This window comes from Macrobrachium nipponense, chromosome 26 (genome assembly GCF_015104395.2).
Source record: "Macrobrachium nipponense isolate FS-2020 chromosome 26, ASM1510439v2, whole genome shotgun sequence".
In the NCBI taxonomy this organism is placed as follows: Eukaryota; Metazoa; Arthropoda; class Malacostraca; order Decapoda; family Palaemonidae; genus Macrobrachium; species Macrobrachium nipponense.
In genome coordinates this window covers 67,316,115-67,341,346 of record NC_087215.1, presented here as the reverse complement: position 1 = coordinate 67,341,346, position 25,232 = coordinate 67,316,115, and the positions used below count along the sequence as shown (strand labels likewise).

At 35.2% G+C, this 25,232-nt stretch overlaps 1 protein-coding gene across 7 annotated transcripts in view; it reads right to left on the bottom strand.

The window, feature by feature from the left end:
* The window catches only part of LOC135200365 (coronin-6-like), a 69,868-nt gene extending 46,388 nt beyond the window's left edge, over positions 1-23,480 (bottom strand). For 5 of the 7 annotated variants that reach the window (XM_064228976.1, XM_064228971.1, XM_064228974.1 and 2 more), the window contains exons 1-2: positions 23,332-23,480; positions 4,863-5,069 (exon numbers count right to left, since the gene is read on the bottom strand). In XM_064228976.1, the coding sequence (XP_064085046.1) occupies positions 4,863-5,069 (207 nt within the window). In that variant the 5' untranslated portion in view covers positions 23,332-23,480. Of the gene's footprint in view, positions 1-4,862; positions 5,070-6,461; positions 6,612-22,889; positions 22,913-23,331 lie in introns of those variants that run through there. The other 2 variants (XM_064228973.1, XM_064228972.1) reach the window with 2 other exon arrangements.
* Between the last annotated feature and the right edge of the window lie 1,752 nt (positions 23,481-25,232).

Genomic DNA, 25,232 nt, shown 5'->3' with positions numbered 1-25,232 from the left:
CACTTTATAAAAGAACTGCGACACAACCTTCAAGAGAAACAAGACTCCTAAATCATAACCAAATTTATATTAATTTCATGTGTACCATTAAAAACAAAATCCAAAAATCTACATGAACAAGATGAAACAAAACTTACAAGAAGGCATCTGCTAAAGGAATACAGGCTGAGAGGCAGAGGAGGAGGCCAGTACAGTCACCCCAAAACCCCTCACTAGATTTATTTATAACTGCGACCATGCACGACAATCCCATGTACAGGCATAACCACCAAACTCTCATAGATTTTTACAGTGAAACTGGGGGACTTCAATATCTTTAAACCCAAGAGGTTCCCTAAAGTCTGAAAATGCGATACATCCTTTCATGTCAGTGGAGTTACCCAAAGCTATTCTGGGGAGCTCCACTGCATCTAAATATAGACATGTCTGAGCTCACTGGTTTAGAGAGGTCCCCCGATTCTGTTATGGCCATGCCTGCTGCTACCTCAGAACCATTTCATAGGGAGAATAGTAATTGCCATAGACTCCAAACCAAATACGAATGGAACTCAATGTTTTGTAGTAATACCAATTTACAGATTTCATTATGAATATTCCTCAGAACAAGACTTCATTTACATGAGAATTAATTGATCTAAAACACCAGTGCATATTATACCTCATGACAGTTGGAATTCTTCATTACCTTCTAAACTAAATATTTCAATGAATCTATTGATAGAACCAAGAAGCAAGGAGAAAAAATTAATTTATGATTAATCCTAATCCCTTTGAATATTACCACCATGTAATACATGTAGAGACTCTATAAATACAGTTTTAAAGCAGCAGAGCAGACTGGGTACAGTATGTGTGTTAACATGCTCTCACCCAGGAACCTATGGCTATTTATAGACCAAGGAGCAATCCCCAGCAGACGGCCTACACACAAGTGTGCCAATCTGCAAGAATCACCAAACTTATAGATCATCAATGAAATTCCAGAATGTTAACAAGGGGGAATGGCATCTCTAAGGGTTAATATAAAGATTTTACATTGGGAAGAATTTGTAGTGTAGAAAAATTACATGAAGGGTTAACATTTGCAATGGTTGAAAACTACAAAATGGTACAGGAAGGCACAACAAATCACAGTACACTATTTATTTAAGTGAGCACTGAGATGATGATCAGGATAACCTACCAACAAAGTTTCATGAAAATAATTGTCCAAACTTTCTCATTTTCAATCTCAGAAATTTAATACTTATTTACTTGATCTGCAGTCAACCTATAAACTAAATTCTCATGAAAACAAGATTTCTCTCAAATGAGCACATAACCTTCTATAAAACTCCCAATTTTCGAGTGTGAGCCAAGGACTTTAATGTAGGACTGAATTTATGAGTTATTACAAGTTCAGTATACAACAAAACTATATTGTCATTATACATTGTGAGGAATGACTATTAATACAAAATAAGGCCCACCTAAGTGGTAACCAGAATTTTTTAAACATCTGTATCAAAGAGCACACCCTCTATTTTGACATGTCCATTCTCAATTCATGATGCCCATATGTATGACTATCATTCCTACATAATAATAAACAATTATAAAATGCTTTACAGAAAATGAAAATCTAAGATATGTACTATTCATATTTATTTGTTTGCTGTAAAAGTAACTGCTAAAGTATCAAGACCACTAATTCAAAGTATACAAATGTTACTCAGTTATTCATAGTTGTTTCCCATAAAGCTGCTATGACCAATCACTTTTTTTTACTTTTCCTTCACCGGGACATCTTTATGTACAGTACTACTTGTCTCTGTAAGTCACTTTTGAATTTTGAATATCCTTTCTCTAGGTTCTCATCACCTACAAAATGACCATTTCCTATTTCTTCATTCCCGACAGTTAACATTCTACAAGTCTCTGAACTTCCTCTAACCATTGCCAGTTCGGATGTCTCCTTGGAGACTAAAACAAAATCCTCAAGTATGTCTGGCATCCAAAGAAGCAAGGGAGTACAAAAAGTACCAGTGTTGCCGCACCACATACTCTTCTTTTTTTTTGATAGAATTCAGATAAATTTCTTTCCAATCAAAATTATACAATAACATTACCATGTGCTTCTGGCAAATATTTTGACAGTCTATAATTAAAGTTAAATGTTACTAAATTCTTTCAAGACTTTTTAGACAAAAACATCACAGAGTAACTTTCTTAAGTCAAATACTGTACATATTTTTACTAACCTAATCAGACTATGGTGCAGTATTTAGCCGTACAAAACCAAAACTATCACCATTTTTCAATCTGAAAATGCAATGGCAAGCCTAATAGATAAAAATACCCTAACTGTTGCATTGGAGACCCTTAAATAATATCTATAATAGGTACGTAATATATACTACACAACTTAAATCATCTTGCTGAAAAGTAGGCTGCACATCACTGTGTATTTATATGCAGAGATTTCAGTGGCAATGCTGTTCTTGATTCCTACACTAAAAATGGCTACAAACAGCATGAAGTTAAGAGGAGATAAAACATACAAAAATCTTCACCCAGGGGAATAGACATGAATACAGCACCAGCAAGCACTGCCAAATTTCATCCAAGTCTCCTACTCCAATACTGCACTAACATTAAAAATGGCCAATCATTGATAAGCCGCATGAATAACACATCTAATGGGCTTTCACACACCACAAACATAAAAGAGAAGCTCCCTTTTCTCCCTCAAAGAAAGAATGACAAACAAAGGGAATCTGAATACAAAAACAAGCAGTGAAACAATAAGATAAAAGGAAAGGACATTTTAGCTACTTTCTAGTGTAATGACTACTGGCTTGAAGAGACAAGTAAGCCAAGGCCATTAAAATGGGACCTTAGTTTCCCCAAAAATAAAATGGAGACTTCCTGTACATTCCTCAGAGGCCTGCAGGGCGGCCAATCTTGAAGCAGTGCCCAGTATGTATTTTCAGTAAGAACACGAGGTGGCGTTTTAGTTTCCCGGTACTAGTGTGATCATTATAACCGTGACCAAAATGGAAGGGAGATGCTCTATATTTTCCTGGTTACACATCACTGATGAGGTCCTCAATGTGCCCATCAAGGTACCTAATTGTTGCAACTTACCTTAAATCACTAATGACTTGATTGCAAAGTAATTTCAAACAATGCCAATTTAAAGCCATTAAGATGACCACTATAAATTTTATGTGTGTCAGCGGAAAATTTAACCATGGGAAAGCACACTTAGTTTCTTTTTAGAGCAACTGATCATCTTAAAATTTGGGATCAAATCACTCATTGGGAGTATATCTCAGACAGCACTCTAATTCTACATGTTATATTACAACACTACACAAAGCACAATTACTGTTGTAATATTAATAAACCTTTAGCAACAAAATTGCTAAATTTGACAGAAGATTAGATATAATATTCAAATATATCAGATTTCAAGATACTATACATAATTAGAAATACTATTAAATAAGTTTATAAAGCAAAAATTACATACGTACTGTACTTTAACCCAAGATAAATTTATATAACCATGAAATAAACTAAGCTATAATCTTATGACAAAATGTTCAACATGAGATCCCTGTATGTATTGACTTTTGGCTGATTTCAATAACCGAGACTTTTTTTTTTTTTTTCCCTCCCTATCAAGTTTATTGTACCTAACACATAATTGTCTAAAACACAATTTCCTTTACTTTAAGTACTCATACTTTTCTTGATTTTCAATTCTTTTAATTTTGTGACATGATGCAACATGCAACAGCAATTGCTACAGTAGTAATCACTCACAGGGGTCTAAATTGAGTCAGTTTCACTGAAAATATGACTCTCGATTGTGTATTCTGCATCTGAGTCATTCGAGTAGAATGCATGTGGTGTCACTAGTGCAATATATGACAGTGTAACTGTCTAAGATAGTCAAGGAAAAAGACAGAGAAAGAGACAAGGAGAACCAGAGACTATTTGGCTCCTAGCCATGCCTATTCTATCATGCCACCACCTACGCAAGGCTTCAAACAGGATGATTTTGATGGTCATACACAGCAAAGAATAAATTTAGAACCACCCATTGCATACCCTGCTAAAAATAGTGTTGCAAAATTACAAAAAAATATGATTCGCGTACAGACTACATGACGGAACAACAGAGGCAGTCTTCGTTTCAGCACTAGTTGGCATAGTACCCATAAGATGTCAGCCACCAAACCTCAAGACATGCTAACCTTCAAATCTGGGTCATACTATCTAGCACTGATGAGCAGGACCGTAACACATTTTGGAAATCTGGCTATTCATTGATCATCAGGTTGCTATATGTACTTTGTACTCAAGTCATTTACTTTACATCAGAAACAGTACTGTGATTGTAAAGCTGACAATGACTTCATCAAATACCATGTGATAGTAACATTTAAGAGGGAAAGTAACCTGCCCAAAAATGCCACACGATTCAAAAATGGAAAAGATATATACCCACAAAATATAGCACTATATTTCACAGATATCAAAAACTAGCTTCAGGTGTACCAGACATTAAAAATACAAAAATTAATTAATCACCTTATAAAAATTCTGTTGCCTATAATACTTATATGAATAATGATCTAAAATAACAATATAAAATCAATGGGAACGACTGGGCACATGAACATTCCCAAGTGATCAAAATTCAAATAGGTCAACAGTTGATAAGCAGTAGGAAAAAGGGAAGCCCAGTGAGCTGTACCTGCGAATACTGTGCAGTCAAAAAAGGCTGGTGCACTACATGTATTATTTATGACATTAAATGACCTTAACCCTATCAATAACAAGTGACAGCATAACAAGAAAATGCTCCTTACCTTATTGACTTTGGCTAAGGGTAAAACAATGAAAGCACCGCCTCCTCCTGATTCTACTATAATGGCGCAAAACTTTGGGTTGACTGCGCAGAATGTGGAGTCACAAGACGACTGACTAACACGTACATTATCAAAGCACTGTTCCCTTTTTAAACATGTGCCAAATACATGTCGGAACTTGCTCTGTCTGACCATACGGAATGACATCTGAAAAAGGGACAAAAATTACCTCACAAAACAGAAAATGTACACTGTACTGTAATACATACTGCAAGTTCAATTTTAGTGACAAAGTAAGAAGAAAAATGATCACAGTCCACCTACTAAAAATAAATATATCAAATTAACAATAATGAAGTTCTACCAGTTTAGACAAGAATCCAGCACAGTAAGGATACTTGAATACTACTCTCTGAATTGGCAAAAACAATATACTGCATATGTAATAAGTTCAAAAGGGCTTAGTTTTTCTGCATTCCAATCTGGACTGATAACCATATAGCACCCTTCTTTGTCATCAACCTGTGCAATAACATATAATATATCACTTTCCACTAAAACTGCAAGACATACAATTAGGCTCCTTTCATACACAGGAGAATACTGCACACCTACCTATTCCTTGCCTTGTCCTCACTATCAGTATCATTATATGATTGTGCACTTAAATGACAAAATAACGAGCCAAAACACCTTACTCGGATCTAGACTGCTATAGATTTGTTCTTTAAAGATCAGTTTGGATTACGTTGAAACAAAAGAAGTTGCAGAGGCATTGCAAAAATCTGTAGCATTTACTCTGTCATAAACACTAAATAATTACATACAGGGGTCACAACTGCATCTGTAGCAAATATTGCACTTTTCACTTTCATTAACGGCAATGCTTTTGTTGTTGCTCACTGGATATTGGTGTTACTCTGAAGCATAATACATTTGAATTTTATTGCAGCATACATACTACTCACAATAGGGAAGAAACAAATGAAAAGGCCAAAATGATAAGCCACAGTTAGCAAAAAAATGTTTCCAGACATTCTCAGTGGTAGCTGTATGATGACATCAGCAGAAATCACAGGAACCTCAAAGAGTTGACACCTATATAAGCCTTTCCCACATAAGCAAAAATGGGAATATCAGTAGAGTATGGTGTTCTAAGCATACTACTGACCACACCCAATCCTGATCGCAAACATATTGAATAGTGTACGTATGTATATTGTGACACAGCACTTGATAATGGGTTACAGAAACAATAAAAGCAGTTTCAAAGAACAGAACTTGAAATATGACAGCAGCAAATAGTATTCAAAACTTTTCCTTGATATGAAAAGTGCCTTACAAAGACAGTGCAAATAGAAAATGGATATATCTAAAACATTTCCTTGGCAAACTGAAAATTACTTTACAAAGACAGTGAAAATAAGATCGGCAAATCAAAAAGTACTTTACAGTGAAAATAGATTGGCTAATTGAAAAGTACTTTACAGAGTGAAAATAAGATCGGCAAATTGAAAAGTACTTTACAAAGACAGTGCACATAGAAAATAGATACAGATTTGTTTATAAGCATCCAACACAAAGATAGGCCAAATCTACCTTGATATGCAAAATTTCTTTCAAACAATCCACTGATCCATATGAAAAACTGAGTTGGGTTACACAGACAATATAACAGCAAGACTCCTGAACACTGAACCGGCAGCTAAAACAGAGACTCCTTATCACATTACTCTATATGATAAGAGTAGTAATCACCTTATCAGTCATAGTTTACAGTGATCAGTGAGGTTCTCAAATCAATATTCAAAAAGCTACCCAAAAATAAAATTGAGAACCTGTATTGTATAAAATAACATAAAAAGCTCAAAATGTCAAGAAAACTAATGTCTGGTATCATGACTAATAAAAAAAAGTACAGCATGTTATCTTATCATGAGACACGTAGAATCCTCTGACTGTGATTTCACAACCATGCAACATCCTGAGATTATACACACTTACAGACAGAACAAAAAAAAGATATCCAAGGGTTTTGCTTGTACAACCAGTCTGATTTTCTCATGCTTTATTCAAGCAAGTAAGAAGGCAGTTTGATACTGATACAATGGTCACCCTGTATTCACGATGGATGCATACCAGACCCCCCCCCCCCCCCCCCCCCCCCCCCCCCCCCCCCACCCCCCCACCCCGGTGAATAGTTAGAACCCGCGAATAGCTGGAACCCCTATAAAAATGCTGAAAACAGCCTATTTTGTTAGTTAAAACTCAAGAAAAACCCACTAAAAATTTTTATACTTGGTTTTTTTAATAGTTTTATCACAAAAAGTCCATTTTAGGATGAAATTGATTTAAAAAAACAGGAAATTGTGGATATTTCTCATAGAAATACACCACGAATATGCTAATTTTCCGCGAATAATGCGAGGAAACGTTCCCAAGAGAAATCCATGAATGTGTGAGTCCGCGAATCCGGAGAACGCGAGTATGGGGGGCCACTGTATATAGTTATGCCCACTATAACCTAATGAAAGGAAAATTACCGAGACATCTGCATAGACAGGAAGATACTAAGGAAGATACAGTGGACCCCCCGTATTTGCAGACTCACACATTCGTGGATTTCTCTCAGGAACGTTTCCCCACATTATTCGCAGAAAATTCGTGCATTCGCTGTATTTTTCTATGAGAAATATCCACAAATTCCTGGATTTTTTTTTATCAATTTCATCCTAAAATGCACTTTTTGTGATAAAACTATTAAAAAACCAAGTATGAAAATTTTTAGTGGTTTTTCTTGAGTTTTAAATAACAAAATAGGCTGTTTTTAGCATTTTTATAGGGGTTCCAAACATTCGCGGGTTCTAACTATTCAGGGGTGGGGGGGTCTGGTACGGATCCCCCGCGAATACGGGGAGGACCAATGTACTAACATATAAGATTATGGGAACCACTGGCCACACTTCCCCAACCCACCTTACACAGAAAATGCAAAATAATTCAAATTCACACAGGTACAGATGAAACCAGCAATCACCAAGTCAAACATAAAAGAAGAAAAATGTCTCTGAGGCCAGCTTATGGCATGAAAACAGTCATAAGAATATTAGCATGTTTTGTTTGAAATTTTTACAGGATTCCAAAACTCCTAAGGATTATGTACACTACTTTAGATACTAATAACTGTCGTATTCGGTCTCTATTTTCTTATCAAAATCCTCAGGCACAAAATAATGCAACAGCACATGACATGAATGACTTTGCTTTTCAGACAAAAATGATCTATTCGCCCAGAATGCTGTAGTACTGTCAATTATCATTCTCTCTCAATGATAATTGCTGGGAATTTGCAATCCTTCACAATTCATTACTATTTACATTCCCTTTAATATTATCACTATTCCTTTTACTTATGTGGAACAAACTACATTGGACATTAACTTACAAAGCAAACTTCCACAGCAAAAAATTCTAAATGAAAAAAAGAAAAAACTAGATGAACCTAAATACAAATCAATAAACTGTAACTACACACAAACAACACATCAGTAAAAATAAGGCAATTTGGTTATTTTGCAAAGCAAAGCATTGATGGAAACCCACAGAGAGAGAGGCTCCAATCAATCAAGTCTGTGCTGGTACTAGGCGTCATGCCCCAATATTAGCGTCTCTGGAACTTCACTTTGCATACAAGGTGGTGCAAATTACAGTAAGAATTAAGAGTAGTATTGTCTGCATACTATACTAATGTATTCATCCTAGACTAAATGCACAATGAGTTTCCTTCAACAATCAGACACTAATAACCACGAAAATCAACAACTTCCCAGAACACTCGCCTGTGAACAAATGACATTAGTACCATAGTTCCAACTCACATAACTTTCCCTTACTGGTTACTTGAAAAACTGTGAATGGAATCAAGTACTATTACACATACGTACCTCCCTCACAAATTATGAAATTTATTGCAAGAGTCTTACAATCATCGCAGGTCAAGAGGACAAAATCAACTACTATAAGGGACTCGGGACTCACAACAACTGCATATAATGGTGTGGAAGACAACTAATCAATTGGATATATAAAGGCATTACAAGTACTATACACTTGAATGTAGGCATATGACATACTGGCTGGCAAATTGTAAGGATCTTGATTAAGATAGTTTAGGATTTTAATGTAAAATTTTCTCCAACTTCGGACATCAAGGAAAGGATGCATATTACCCTGGAATTTGAACTTCTTGCTCCTCTCAAGCAAAACGTAACTTAATGCAACTTAAGTAATAGAACGGTAATGTGTTGAATTTAGCCAAAAGAACCTCAGAAAAACCTATCTAGGTCACCTCCACTCAGGTGTGTATGTTGTCCAGGATCACTTTTAATGATTCAGCAGACTTCTATAGTATTTAGATACCAATGCCCTGTGAAGCAGATAAACTAAAAGCTAGGCACAATATTTCTGCTGTCTATCTACCAAGGATAAGGGGGTTACATTTCTACGAAGGACCCTGAAAACTGGTGGACCCATTTCACCATCCCAAATGATTATCAATATCAACCCACCCCTATATCAACAAGGTTACCTACACATTCCTAATTCATTCAAACACCCCCATACAGTTAATCAGGGGTAATGGTGGCACCTATGAATCAATATTCTCTCCCTAGACACATCTAATTAGGATGAAGGACTGACACATACTAATGAAAAGAAAAATACTGTACAGTACATGTTAGCACTGGCAGGCATTACAAAATTTTGACAAAGCACGTGCTGCGTATTTTAAAAGTACATACCACATATATGTACACTTAAAGACAGGTGGAGGGTCACAATCCTTAATTGGAAGTAGCAATATACTGAAGCATAGTAAGGCAAAAGATGAAAAGAATATAAATTTTAAAAAATTAGAATATACTGTGCAATATGCTACTCTGAAAAATACTTAAGTCACAACTTTAGACAGAGCAGCAGATTCAATACAAAATATCAGATATATATTATATGAATTTGGTAGTGTTCAACAAATATTACCTAAAATTATGAAAAAAAACAAATGACAAACAATAAAACATACTTCCATATTAACTAAGTATTCTCCATGTTGCAAAATAAAAAAGTAGAAATATCAAAGTAAATTTCCATGTTAGCTAGATTTAGTACCAAAGATATACAAAAATTGTCTATACATATAACAAAAAACGTACGAATTATCTACATATGTACGTACATGCCTCACTTTTTAAGGCAGCTTCATTTGACACTTAATACCCAAATGAGCCCCCGCTTCTGTTGACAAGATTAAATGCCAAACAATACCATATTAGGACTTCCTGTTCAAATATCAAGCCTGGGATTCTCTGTCCATTTATCTAGAGAGATTTATATTAAACACTAACCCAACTCAAAAGCTTGACGGCAACACGTAAATCTTAAATGCTGACATAAATGACCAATATGATTATGAAAACATTTTGATTATGAAAACATTTACGGAGTCATATTAGTGAAATTTAACCTAGCCAATCGGCAATTAACTACTAAATTTGTTCCTTACAACAAATACAAGCCTCTCATTAAAACGGAATATCCTGTACTATCTATCATTGACCACTTTCACCGAGATGCTGTAGAATATTTAAATCTAATATGCTGGCCTAGAAATGTCTGGCTACAATAATTAATCTATCATACTCTTGCAATGGAAACCATAAATACAGCCTTAAGATTTAATTACACATGAAGCCTACGTAATTTAAGCCTTTGTAGCTTCAAATAAAACTGCAATCATTGGAAAAAGTTTGCCCTTCACACAACATATGAAAGATTTAGCAAAATAACTACATAATGTTCTATGCTTCCAATCACTCTTTCATACTATAAACGGATTATACACTAAATGACACATTGTGGAAATACACACAATGTAGAATAAGGTACATATCAACAGTTCTACTCACGCAGTATTGTACAGTGGAACCCCCTTATTCGCGTTCTCGAGATTCACGGACTCACATATTCGTGGATTTTTCTATGGACCATATCTACCCATTATTTGAGGGAAATTTGCGTATTCTCGGTATTTTTCTATGAAGAGTATCTGCAAATTACATACTGTATTTTCAAATCAATTTCACTGTTAAATGAACTATGTGTGAACTAAGAATATAGGCAATTGTTAGCGTTTTATAGGGATTCTAAGTATTCGCGGATTTTATCTATTCACGGGAGGTCTGGAATGCATCCCCCGCGAATATGAGGGGTCCCACTGTACATAGGCTATTACTTTTTCTGATACATTAACAAAAGTCATTTATACACACTTTTCACTTTTAAATGCACATTTTTATGGGCCAAATATTTAATATTTTATTTACAAATGTGGTTTATTATCATTTTTACTGACATTCCCATGAATTTTGCCTGTTGTATGCGGATAGCCTCAAGCCCAGTGTCATAGTGCCTTAGCAACAAAAATATAAATGCTTCAAACAGTTATGAATTAAACCCCCCTTAGTACCTACGTAAAAATTAGAACAAAAATAGATTCACATTCTAAGAGTGTTTTTCAATACTGTACTCATCTTAGTTACAGAATATTTTTATTTTTTATTTAATATTACACAGCCCTGTGTGACATACAGTTATTAGCATAATCTGCTACTTTCAATGTTTAGCCCACATTATCTATGACCTAAGGAATTATTTATAACGTCAGTTTGTTGGCACCCACTGAAAGCACGCTGCTGCCTCTGCCCACATCCAAGACTCAATACATGACTTGCTAGCCAAAGCTCTCCGTGCTAAAAATGAAAATGACAATATACTCAGCATGCTGAGTTGGCGACAAAAATACTTTGATCTCGAAGAGTCAACAATTCTGGAGGAAATTTTTTGTTAGTCAGTACCTTGCAAGCATCCTCAGGAAAAGTAAACAAAATCAAGGTAAACGCTGAACTCTGGTTTAAATGCGCAGGAAGATGCACATCAAGTTTTCAATTACGATAAACTAACTGTTGACCAAAATTTAGTCTAACTGCACAAATATCATTGCATCAAGAGCTCTAGTTGGTTACTTGTAGCTCCCATTTTCTTGAATGCAAAACCAGTCTAGGGCTGGAAAGAAGCATGAAAAAATAGGAACTGAAGCATAACTCTGAATTCTAACAATATCTGTAACTGTAATACCTACTTAACAAAGAAAAAAAAAAAAAAAGAAGGCCTAAGCAAACAATGAAAAAAAAAAATAAGTAGACAGAATTTAAAACAAAACATCTCTTACACAAATAGAGAAACCCTGGTTAACTGCCATAAGTAAAACAAGCCACAAATCATTTACATTAGACACCAAAGGACACTACTGTACATAGGTATATAACCAAAACCAAAGTAAAAAGGCAGGCTACATGTTATGGAAATATTCCATTAAGGGCTGGAGGTTAGAGTTACGCCTACAAATGAAACCCGAACCTCACGACGGGCACGGCTGAGGATAATTATGTCACCACTGGTATGAATCAGCAAACCATCAGCTGTATATTCTACTTGTCATGGTCAATACTCAATACTATTCACCTAAAGGAGACCTGCTCTGAGGATGGAGAAATTTCTTGAAAGGCCGAGAGATTTGCTACATGTAGTAGAAGTACACTTGCATGACACAGCAAATTCTATGGCACATTCTGGTGCTTAGTTAGGTATGATTTATTGAGCAGGAAATTTCAAACAGAAATTGGTCAGATTTTAAAATTCAACTCTAGATCTGCATCACATTCAATGGTGCATTTGACACCCTGCTTCCAATGAATTTTGCACTCGTTGAGAGTGAGAGAGAAGAGAGAGGAGAGAGAGAGGAGAGAGAACGAGAGAGAGAGAGAGAGAGAGAGAGAGAGAGAGAGAGATCCAAGGAAAAATAATATGTACTTATATGATTTGAGAATATACATAATATGCAACCAAATCTACAAAACAGTATACAATAATCCATTATAAACATATGGTTACATGACTGGCTATGTTATAAACACCTAATTCACTGTCTAAGGTCTGATTCCCGTGAATCTGCTTTCTGAAAGCTTCTTGCACACTACACAATCAATACACTATAAAGCACCCTAAAATAATCCAATTTGCATGTCACATCAAAACATTACCCCCACAAAATATCAAGCAGCATTCCTCCAAACAGGTACATATTCGTACTATACATAATTATCATATACTACATCATTCGTCTGTACATTTATGTATTTGTACCATGTAGCATATACTGTAAAAACATTAGTACATAATTATAGAGTAGTACAGGTGTATAAAATACATGTGAGAGCAAATAGTTATGTGCACTCCCCCTAGATTTCATCTGGTTCAACACCTGCTGATGTTCATTTCTGACAAGTCCTCAGGTGCAAAATTCAGTGTATGAATAATCTAATAAGGACACACCCTGCAGACATTACTCTGAATCACACTTCAACTCGCAAGACTAATAATAGTAACAACGTCCTCTGTCAATATTGGTTTGTTAATGAAAGCTGTTAAATAAGATGGGCATTTAGAAGTAAGCAATGCTAGACAAAAAATTTAAAAAAAATAAAAAAATTCTTAGCATTCATTAAAGCATTTTTGTGGCATGCTGCCTGAGTAGGTAACTCCAAGTGAGTGATCGACATTAATTGAAAAATCAGATCTCGACACCACAAATACTGCTAAACAGGAAGAGTACAGTGTGACTTCAGACATCTGCACACTACCACAATATGGCTTAGAAGCTCAGCCCACAAACATAATCACAGATTTGCTTGACCGTTGACAATTAAAAAAGGTCATGGATCAAGAAAATGGGGAAAAATCCATGAAAAGTAAATGTACTGAGGAAACCTACCAGAAAAACCCTTTAAAATAAACTAATTATTCACTAATATCACCAATAATAAAAATAGTAACCACAAAATAACTATAAATGCAATGCAAATGGCTCCCAATACACCTCAACTGACAACAAGCACTAGCCACATATGTGAACACACCCAAAACATGTTCAATTACCATTCCCAAGCTGCACCTGACTGATACCCATATAACTCAACTCTCTCTCTCTCTCTCTCTCTCTCTCTCTCTCTCTCTCTCTCTCTCTCTCTCTCTCTCTCTCTCTCTCTCTCTCTCTCTCTCATTATCCTTTATAAGAAACTCACACATTATCCTTTATAAGAAATTAAGTCAATCTCTCATCAAATTTCAATTACCTTATATATTTAACCAGTTTCCAGCCCATCCATTTAAAGAACTTCAAACATGTTTTGACAGGCAAAATAAATTAAGAATCTTGATAATCAGAATGTACAAATGTTTATAATGATCCATGATGACTAACAGAATGTACAAATGTTTATAATGATCCCTGACGACTAACAGAATGTACAAATGTTTATAATGATCCCTGACGACTAACAGAATGTACAAATGTTTATAATGATCTCTGATGACTAACAATGTCTTTGATCCTGCATTTATCTTTAAGAGACCTACAAACTGTTCTTAATTCACAAAAAATTTAACAAAATATAGCCAGCTCTCATAATACCTTAAGAAAAAAAAAAAACATTTGGACACAAACTCTAGAGAGGTATTATTCTACTAATTTGTTGCAAAGATCAATAATGAGATAAAACATACTCATCACAGTTTAAACCTTTAGTAAATAGTTTCCAATTTTTCCATAACAGAGATACAAGAAAGGAAAGAAAACTGATAACTAAAAAGCTCAATTATTTCTGAAGGCCTTCCAGTATTTATTCTTAAAAAAAAAAAAATCTGAGAAGAAAATCTAAAAACATGAATATTAAATTACTCATCCATCAAAAATTTCAGTGTCATTCACCATCTACAAGTTACAATCTGTGAAAGCCTACTTTAGCACCTTAGTAAGCCAAACCAAATGTCTAGTAATTTTAGAGAAAGTTGTCAACAATCACATAATGTACTACACAACTAACAATATGATACAATTTTAACTGCACTTTTCAAAAAGGAATATCCATTTCACAGCAGCTGAATGCTTTAAATGACATGCAATAGTGATACATAGGATTCAGAATTAGTATTAAAATCATGATATAGCAAACACATTACTAAACTGCAATGACCATTTGCCAACACCTAATAAACAATAAAAATTTAGCACCTGACGATATACATAGAAAGAAAAAGAAGAAAACTATCTCAGATAGATTCTGGCAAGCTTTAAACAGGGCCACTGCCAATTTCCTATAGGGGAATATACATCCCACATAGCCAGCTGGTGATGGCACCCACATCACAACTTTTGACATCCCACAACCACAACACTCTCCCACCATGACTGCGATAGTTAAATCTATTTTCCAAACTTGCACAAGAAATGCTTTCATACTTCTCACTGCAGCATGAAAAAGGTTAAAGGTCAAATTGAACCACTAATAACAGTCTTGCCCCTAATGTAGCCTTCTATACAGACTAATGTATTGCAGTCTTTATCTGAATTTCCACCGTGTCCAGGTCTTTGTAGTACTGGCACTTCATGATTTCCTATGTAGTCCTTCTGGTTTCCATCTTGCTACCTATTTGCAATAGGATAATTGAAATTCAAACAAATAAATAATTGTCCTCTGACTGTCAACTACCTATAAAAACTATCAAGTCCTACCTAGCAGTTTTATAATCATTTGTGATGCCTCAATACCTACCAAAATCAAGAGTAGTTATGCCTTTACACATACACAAAGACAGGTTTAACATTTACCTAATAAAAAGGTATGTTGAATTCCTTGTTTTAGAACCTTGAGTTTTGTACCTTCTGTAATTGAAAACTAATGTAGAAACAGTGTTTTTTTTTTAAAGCAAATCCAACTGGTAGACATTCATTTAGCTTCATAAGGTTTGAAGAAAACTGAGAAAGGAAACAGTAAAAACGGTGGAGTATAACCATAAATTCTGTTAGTCTCTTAGAAAAAAAACAAGTTAGAAAAAACAAAGAGGAAATCCAAAGCCTTCCAGTATATATTGAATGACAATGTCATTCTGTTTCATGTGAAAAAAAAAACACTTTCCTGTCTAACGTAAGCATATTTTGCTTTTTGAAAAATTCTGCCACAGCAGCGCAAAGACCGTAATAACGGGAGATGTAGGCTAACTGCTTTTAGTATATTATCTGAATACAGTTGAATTCACATTTCAATGATTAAAGGTAACTCTGGTTATATCTAAAAGAGAACCCAGTCTTCGCGTAAGTTTTGAATATATATACAGTGGTCCCCCCGTATTTGCGGGGGATGCGTACCAGACCCCCCCTTGAATAGTTAGAACCCACGAATAGTCAAGAAAAACCAACCAAAAATATTTAGACCTGGTTTTTTAATAGTTTTATCACAAAAAGTGCATTTTATGATTAAACTGATAAAAAACCCAGGAATTTGTGGATATTTCTCATAGAAAAATACCGCGAATAAGGGGGGGGGTCCACTGTACACACAACTAACTTACTGGAAAAACACCAAGTAAAATTGATATACACACTGGGCTTCATCTTTCAATTAACAGAATATGTACAAATACCAGTCTCTACATTTCTGTCTCAAGATTTTTGGTTTTCAGTCATTGCCTAGAACTGTGATATTGGGTTTTTCAAAAATTTTGTACACAACCAATAAATACTATACAAATATGTAAATAAGTTTTAATTGAACATAAAAATACAACACCCAACTGAATCTACCTCGATGCTCAAGAATCTAACTAATAATAAAGAAATGATAAAAAAAGATGCAGACTATACTTAGTGAATCAAGAGGGAAAACTAAATGCTTTTGTCCACACACATAACAGCAAGGAAAATAAAGTACCTATACGATGAAGAAGTCTTAGGAGAATTAAAAGGGTGGTAATTCTTATTACAGGATATATAAAATTACCATAAAATTAACATGAAACAGTATGAAAAACAACAATAGTGCCATTAGATATAATGAGCCTAATTATATAGTGCAACAAATTTATTAGTGAAATATTTTTCTAATTCAATTATACAATACAGTTACATGAAACCAAGGAGAAACTTCTTGTACTTCCAGCTAAGTAATGAAGACCTGAATGGCTGAGTTAGGCTAGCTAAGGGCAGCCCATTTCTGCGATTCAGTGTCAAGGGAATAAGAGGCCTGGTAATGGGAAAAACCATGATGGCAACATAAAAAAAATTCCATTCTTAAATAACAACAACTTACAACTAGAAACAGGCATAAAACAAAGCTCACTAATCCATCTTGACTTCTAAAAAATTTCTGTCAAAATGTATTTTAAGGCTTGAGATTTATGGAGAGGTGACAGATACTCAAAGCAGCTCTAAGGCTCCAGTACCAAAAAATAATAACAATAGAAGCAGACACCACACACTTACAACAGCCACTCACTAGACACAAGATAAATTTACCAGTATATATTATATCTTGTGAGGAATAAATTTACCAGTATGTATTATATCTTGTGAGGAGAACATTGCACACGAAGCAGATAAACTCCATATAAATCAGAATAAAAATGAAACTCACTGAGAAGGCACAACCAGTAACCCAAGTATGTATAAGCAAAAACGCTCCAAGTTATCAAAAGAACACTCAAATCAATAAAGATAATTTATAGGGGTTAACTTTACAAAATAGAGTAGTTTCCACAAGCAACCCTTAGACAAAACTACTACTAAGAAATTAGACTGAAGCATTGCACAAAAATTTTGTCTACCCCATGTGGATATACTACTCACATCCACAATAGAAGAAACACTAGTTAAACTAGGCAACAGTGATAACCACTATATATCAAAAGCAGGTTCAAAAATATTTTAAATTAACCAAATAGGAGCTGGCCTTAAAATCCCACGTGGCCTAGATACAACATAAAAATACAATAAGTCCTAGTAAAAATAAATACCATTTTGTAGCATAGAGCCACCTAACCTAATAAGGAGACGAGGTGTAAGATTAAAGACATTTTTCTTAATCTCTTGCCATAACACACCTACCACTCGCAGTTCCCTGGATTATCAATAGAGAGAAGAAATTAAGGGCAAGGGTATTTAATTTTTTACCAAAATGAGCAACATCATTATCTCACTATTTCCAACTGAGTAGCCTACATTTCATAGTGTATGTATGTGTATGTATGTATGTATGTATGTATGTGTATGTATGTATGTATGTATGTATGTATGTATGTATGTATGTATGTATGTATGTATGTATATATATATAGATATATATATATATATATATATATATATATATATATATATATATATATATATATATATATGGAAAAAGAATTTGAACTAATTCGCAAGCAACTTTCATCTTTAAAGTATCCTGACCATATAATTGAGAAAGCAATTCAAAAAGCAAACGTAATTTTCTACCGACCCCCTAAAGACAAGACAGAGACACACCCAACAATAAAATAAAAATTCCCCACCTGGAGACGATTAAGAGAGTAACGTAACACACCCTTGGGGAAATCCAACCCTTTTGCATTTTACCTACCCAAATACCTTAGCCAAATCCCCTGATTAACGTCCAACAAAAGACATCTCCCAAAGACTCTGGGGTATATGAGATCCCATGCCAGGACTGTGACCAATCTTACAATCGGTTTACAGGTAAATCACTTCCCCAGAGATTAATACAACACAAACGGTCAGTTAGGTATGGACAACAGAACTCGGCTATTTTCAACCATATAAATGAACATAACCATAGAATAAACTGGAATATGTCACGTGTAATTTATAGCAGCAACTGCCGGTACAAGAGTCAAATGATGGAATCGGCCTTAATAAAAGAGAAGCAGGTAATGAACATCTCAAAAGGGAATTGGATATCAGATATCGTCGACGCAGTGTTCATTCAACCAACGCTTAAGAAGATTAAAGGAAGATATCAGCGGGGGTGACCTAAATTGGCTTACTTGTGGACAAATCTCTTGGTATAAATACCACCTTTTCTGTAAACTTTTCTCATTCATATACCTGAAGAGAGAGACAGCAGTCTCTGAAATATAGTACTTTTCTCTCTACCTTTTTGGTGTTTTTATGGCTCCTTTTATTAGATATATATATATAATATATATATATATATATATATAATAATATATATATATATATATATATAATCTATATATATATATATATATATATATATACGTATATGGTATAGCTTACATTAGAAAAAAAAACTGAAGCCTTCCAAAGATTATATGTATACACAAGATTATGGATGACACTGAATATATTATTTTCAAAAAAGAATATATGAAAACAGAGTAGACAAACATAAAAATAAAAAGTAAATGAAGGTAAAATAATGTTCTGTACACGTATATATAATCAGTGCATATAGTTAAATAAAAAAAAAGTTGCAAACAGTGATGGCAGCAAGAAGCTAACTGAAGAACATCTAAACATAGAATCGAACATTGAATATCGATATACTGTATTAAACATCCTCACGAATAGCGGTAGCTTAAATATGTAAATCGACCACATTACATGAAAGATTACAGTGCTTAATTTACAATATTTAATATACTATATATAAATTCCCCTTGGGTTAGCATCATCGCTTTATTTGGTAATGAAGCACTGGCTACCTATTACAGCACAAAAGGTATATACGTATAAAATAGTAATGACTTATTTTGTGATAGATAAAAGACTGAAATAAGAAATACACAATGAAAAGCATAAATACGCTTAGGAGCACAGAGAACGACAGATTAAAGGAACCATGATAAAACAAATAATGGAGAAACAACTTCTGTTCATAAAGCTGGAAAAAAAAACTAGTTTGGTACAAATGCATCACCTAGACTATTCGGAAAGTTACCAAAAAAAAAAAAAAATTTAAATGTTAAGCTATCTGCTTAAAATAGTTTGCACATGGAAGCATAAGTTATTACCAAAAACTATAAACTGATGGGCTTCATAAAAGCCTAAAGAGTAAACAAGGATGATGATGATCACATTACATACCTCACATTCACTTTAGGATAGTTCAGTCTTGCCACTACAATACATAACTGTCACCTGGACAATCAGGCTACCATCTTGGCATATACAAGAAAGGTCGTGTATTTCAAAATGAATGCCTGGTAAAATCAATCCTACCACAGGCCTTACTACAAACTAAAAAGTGACAGATTAGCCCTGTTACCTTCATTATCTGGTATAGAACAGACATTCATGTGTAGACTATTAGAATATATCATGGTACCAGTAGGTATGTATATAAATTTTTCTTTGTACCTTGGTCCTATAGCAGAGCAATGACCAACTGACAAACTGTTAGTTTCTGAATCAAAATTAGAGACTTAAATCATAATTACTGCTTAGATTGACAAAATCCCTAATCTGTCGACTTACTGAAACAATTTAACTGGTGCAGAAAGAAGGATCTACTGTAGCCAGTATCTTGCAGCCCTTACAGTGATAGCATTCCTACAATTTAAGTGATAAGTCACAGATAACATCTTAGTCTACAAAAAAAAAAAAAAAAAAAAAAAACACACACACACACATACTGGCAAAATGTGCATCTCAACCACTGCTCAGCACGACAAAAGGGTGTTTAACAATTCGCACAGCAATTAGGAGGGCATATTTCCATGAGGTAGCTGCAGGAACATCTGATGATTTCATTCAAGAGGTAACAAAACCTTACAAAAGGAAGCATTCACCTACTTTTGTAAAAGTTACTATTCAATTAAAATCTAAAACTTATCTACCAATACAGAAACACAATGATATGGTAGGCATAGTAGTCTACACTACACATAGCTTCTAGGTAGGAAATTTCCTTTCCTACTGGTAATCTCAGTGTGTGACAATAAACAATTTAGATATGTGAATCCTTCAAATGTCCATGACTTACAAGTAATTCACATCTGTGATCAACAATCAAAAAGGGGAATGGTTGCACGATACACACTAATACTAGTTTAACTAAAAGGTTAACTGCTTAATCAGACTTTAAAAAAATTTATGTATGTATATACTATGTTGATTTGTATAAATATTGGTTTATATCAAATTACTGGAAATAAATGGAGAGAGAGAGAGAGAGAGATCGAGAGAGGAGAGGAAGAGGAGAGGAGGATTTAGAGGAGAGGAGAGAGAGACGAAGACGAGAGAGAGAGAGAGAGAGAGAGTCTTTCCTTAAATAATGTAAAGCAAATATTACATACATCTCCATACCCACAAATACTATTACTACTACTATGGTCATACATATTTCACCAATAAAATTATATATGTCAGTTATTTTCCTTTTTTTTTTTTTTAGTTATCCTACTATGTCAAGTGAGGCCTTCTCCCATACTCAACTGCTCAAGAGATCACAGCATGTATCTATTTTTACATGCATATTATTGATTTTCAAAAGTGAATATTCTCCACTCAAACTGATTTACAATAATTTTACATGTGAATTATTCATTACGTATAACTCATATACTATATGTGCATTGCATTTTTTCAATTATGATTATGATGTTAATGAAGATGATTCACATTAACCTTTCTGTGCGCTTCATATCATAAATCTTACTGCATTTTTTACAACATTAAGCTTGTCACTGCTTCCCTCTGAGCTTGGAATAAATACATCATTCAAAAAACATCAAATATCTTAAATCATAAATTGGGGATGAAAGACAAATGCAGGGTGAAAGCACTTGGACTGGAGCAAGGTAACTCAGAATTGCAGGCCTAGATTTCTGTGATATATAGTACAGATATATTTATTTGAACTGCATGGGCTAGACTTATCAATTTCAGCCAGTGTATGGAACACTAAATATTAAAATTTGCTTGCAAAATTTGGCAATTCTACGGAAGACCTCTGCACATAGATATTACTTATTGCTGAAATATTTAGACTGCACAATATAGAAAAAAAGGGGTATATACTAATAGAGTAAACAACTTGAAAAATTCATCAAAACAATGTGAGGAATTTACAATGGCTGGTGTATATTTTTACAATGAATCCCAAGGGTCTTGTACTGAACATGGCATTCAGCAGAGCTTTTCTTTGTAAAAATGTAAAACTATGGCAGATTTCTCATATAATTTTGGTACATTTCTAACTATCTCACCAGTACCACAGCTAGGGTTGCCAACCATCCTTTATTTCAATTGCTGAAGTATGCTAAAGGTCAAAACAAATGTAACTTTAAAACTAGAAGCTTGTGTAACGGTACGGTCAAAGTATATTCAAACGTGTGTATACATTTAAACCTTAATTTTAAAAATGTGGCTACATTGCTAATTATTGTCCTTTAGGTATTGAAATTTGTCAAGAGTTGGCAACTCTAACTGCATCAGAGCTATACTCCCATTTCTATACTGTTCACAGAGAAAAATTTCATTGATAAACAATAACCTGGTACAGAGGTTTTCCTTTTGAATAACTCACAATTCTTTTGCCTCATACTACCTGCGCATTTCAGTCTGGTCTGCATGCTTTTCAGTAAACAACGGCCCCTAACGAGCCATGAATACATTTTGTTCTCATAAAAGATCACTATAGGGCTTTGTATACCCTCACCTGATTAGCCAGATACAACTGAGGAAACACAGGAGGGCTTTATTAATCACATTCATACAAGAAGAGGCTTAGAAATTATCAAATGAGAAGAGTCTGGGATCAGACTCTTCTAACCTAACCTGGGGAAAGTACCCACCCAGTCTACTGAACAAAAACTGAAAAATATATAGTATATATTTTTATGTTAATAAGTGGCTGTATGAGGCTGGATAACTGAAGCGAACTAAACTGATGCATTACGCTAAAATAACGACAAATCCTTTCCATTCCCAACCTCTTTTTGGGAGGGGGGCTCGGTTAAACGACTAGTTGGCAACCGCCTGGCAGCTCGGGCCAGGCCTTTCGCTAGGCGTATTTTTGGCTACTTCTAGACCCTACAACGAACGATTCATACCCTTTGATTCGTTTCCGATTAACGATTCCTCGTTTCGGGCATAGGCTACGCCCTCGTCGGGGCACGAGGAGACGTTAAAAACCCCGACGAGGTTCCGTCCCGTGCCCTAGAAATACCCCCGGCGGGAGAGACCTCTCCCTACGACACCAGCCATGCCCCACCGAAAGCCTATATAAAAACACCGGTAGTCTGAAGGGCGATCATCTCGTGCCTGCTTTAACTATGACGCCCGACCTGTGCCAAAGCCCGAAAAGCACATCGGGTGCTTGGGTGGGGGGTGGGGGGGACCCGGAGACCCTAATTTTATTTTTACCCGATTTAGTGAGCCTAGGTGTCAGGTACAGTAGTAGGTGGTCTAGTATAATCTAAAGACGAAACGATCGTTAGCGGCAAAAGAGAGGCAAGAGGCGAAAACATCAATGAAAGGCGTCGAGATAGTTACCTTGGCTGTATCTTATGTGTATAATTATCACAAATACAGTACACGATTTGGTACGGATGAACCTTAACTTAGTATCACATGGAGCGGCACTACACACCCGACAGCCACCACAGCGAAACCCATACTGAGGAATACAAATTCCAATACGTAGATCGAACCCTCTTTCGAAACGTATTTGGCAGCTGGCTACCTCCAAAATGGGAGTGAAAATTAATTCACTCATCCAAACGCCTATAAATATTAGTTAAAAGTGAATCACAGCCGTATTTCCAAGTTTGAAGAGAGCGACGTCAGTTTTAGAAGACCTGCGGATATCCCCGCGCGAGTTCTGGTTGAGAATAGGTGCCCAAGCCAGACCTTATTAGGCCAACACGGAAAGGTGAAGAACATAGATAACAAACTAACTGAAGGAAGTCGCTACTAACTCAAGGATATGCTAACTCAAACATTATCAGCGTTCATTGGGACAGGGTGACTCGATTGAAGAAATGACCTTGCCTGCGTATATACTGGTATTTTATTCATTCACGCATTCATATAAATAATTATATATATATATATATTATATATATATATATTCTATATATATATATATATATATATATACACCCACGTTTTTATATATATCTACACGTGCATATTGCCTTATGCACTTGTGTACTTCATAATTTTAGACAGGTGTAGTACCTACAGCAACGGTAGTAGCTAAAAGCATTGCAGTAGTTACTTAGTTTCTTCCAGTTTTATTTTCATAAACAACAGTTACAACTAAAACAATCTTCTCCTTAAAAGTTATACATTTTGTCTGTAGTACATCATACCGCCTGGCATTCTCAGCTGACCCATTTACCGAAGTTGGAGAAAAAGAAAAACGCTGACATTCGTTTTTCTTGATTCGTCTGTTCGCTCGTTAAAAAGAGAGAAAAAATGCTACGATTAGCTCCGCGAGTCACTATCTGAACAGTATTAAAATTTCTAAAAGCATTGGACTAAAATATGGTCCTCGACATTAATAAACGAGAAAAAAAGGAACAGGAAGAAAGAAAAAAATTGCCGCTGATTCACAAATAAAAAGTGAAAGTTTAGCTCCGTTCATAATAGCTGAGAGTCTGGTAGGAAACACACTATCGAGTTACCAAACGAGTCACGTCCAAGCAAGCAAGCCAAGAAAGCACCCATTTCAGAAGACTTATATTATTTTTTCTTAATTGACAGCGGCTGCCTCTTGGATTTGTAGGCCTAATAATTCACCACACAATTTTTTTCATTTGCTTGTTTGCTGATTTACTTACTGGCGACAGGAATTAGCATTTTATAGGGCTAGAAATGTCATATATTTAGATATCTATTTTGGTTAGTTCTCTTCTGCAATAAATAGTTATACGCGCCATGTAGCCAGTTAGTCAACTTGTAGACCTAGGCTTAACTACTGTGTTCAAAGACATATATATAGACCTACCGGGTAATTTGTGTTTATCCAAGCATCTCATTAACGTTTTTAAATGAGCAATTATTTACGACGGACAAATAATAATAATAATAATCATTCCAGGCGTGTAAAGCTCCTCTCCTACTTACCTTCAGGTTTCCTTGAGTTGAGTCTAGTGGGCTTCTGCCTTTTAGGGGAATGGATGGGAGCGCTCCGGAGGAAACTCAACCCAAATGGTACTCTCTCTCTCTCTCTCTCTCTCTCTCTCTCTCTCTCTCTCTCTCTCTCTCTCTCTCACTGTGTACGTGCGCACGTGTGTGTTTGTTATCAGTAAAGAAAACTCCTCGAGAAAGAATATCGAGAACCATTTCATCATCTCACAGCGTCGGTCTAAGGACAGGATACGACAGCTTCTGGTCGGTTTATTTTGATGTGCTCAGCCTCCGGGCCGTCAGGAGTATAGAGCGTTAAA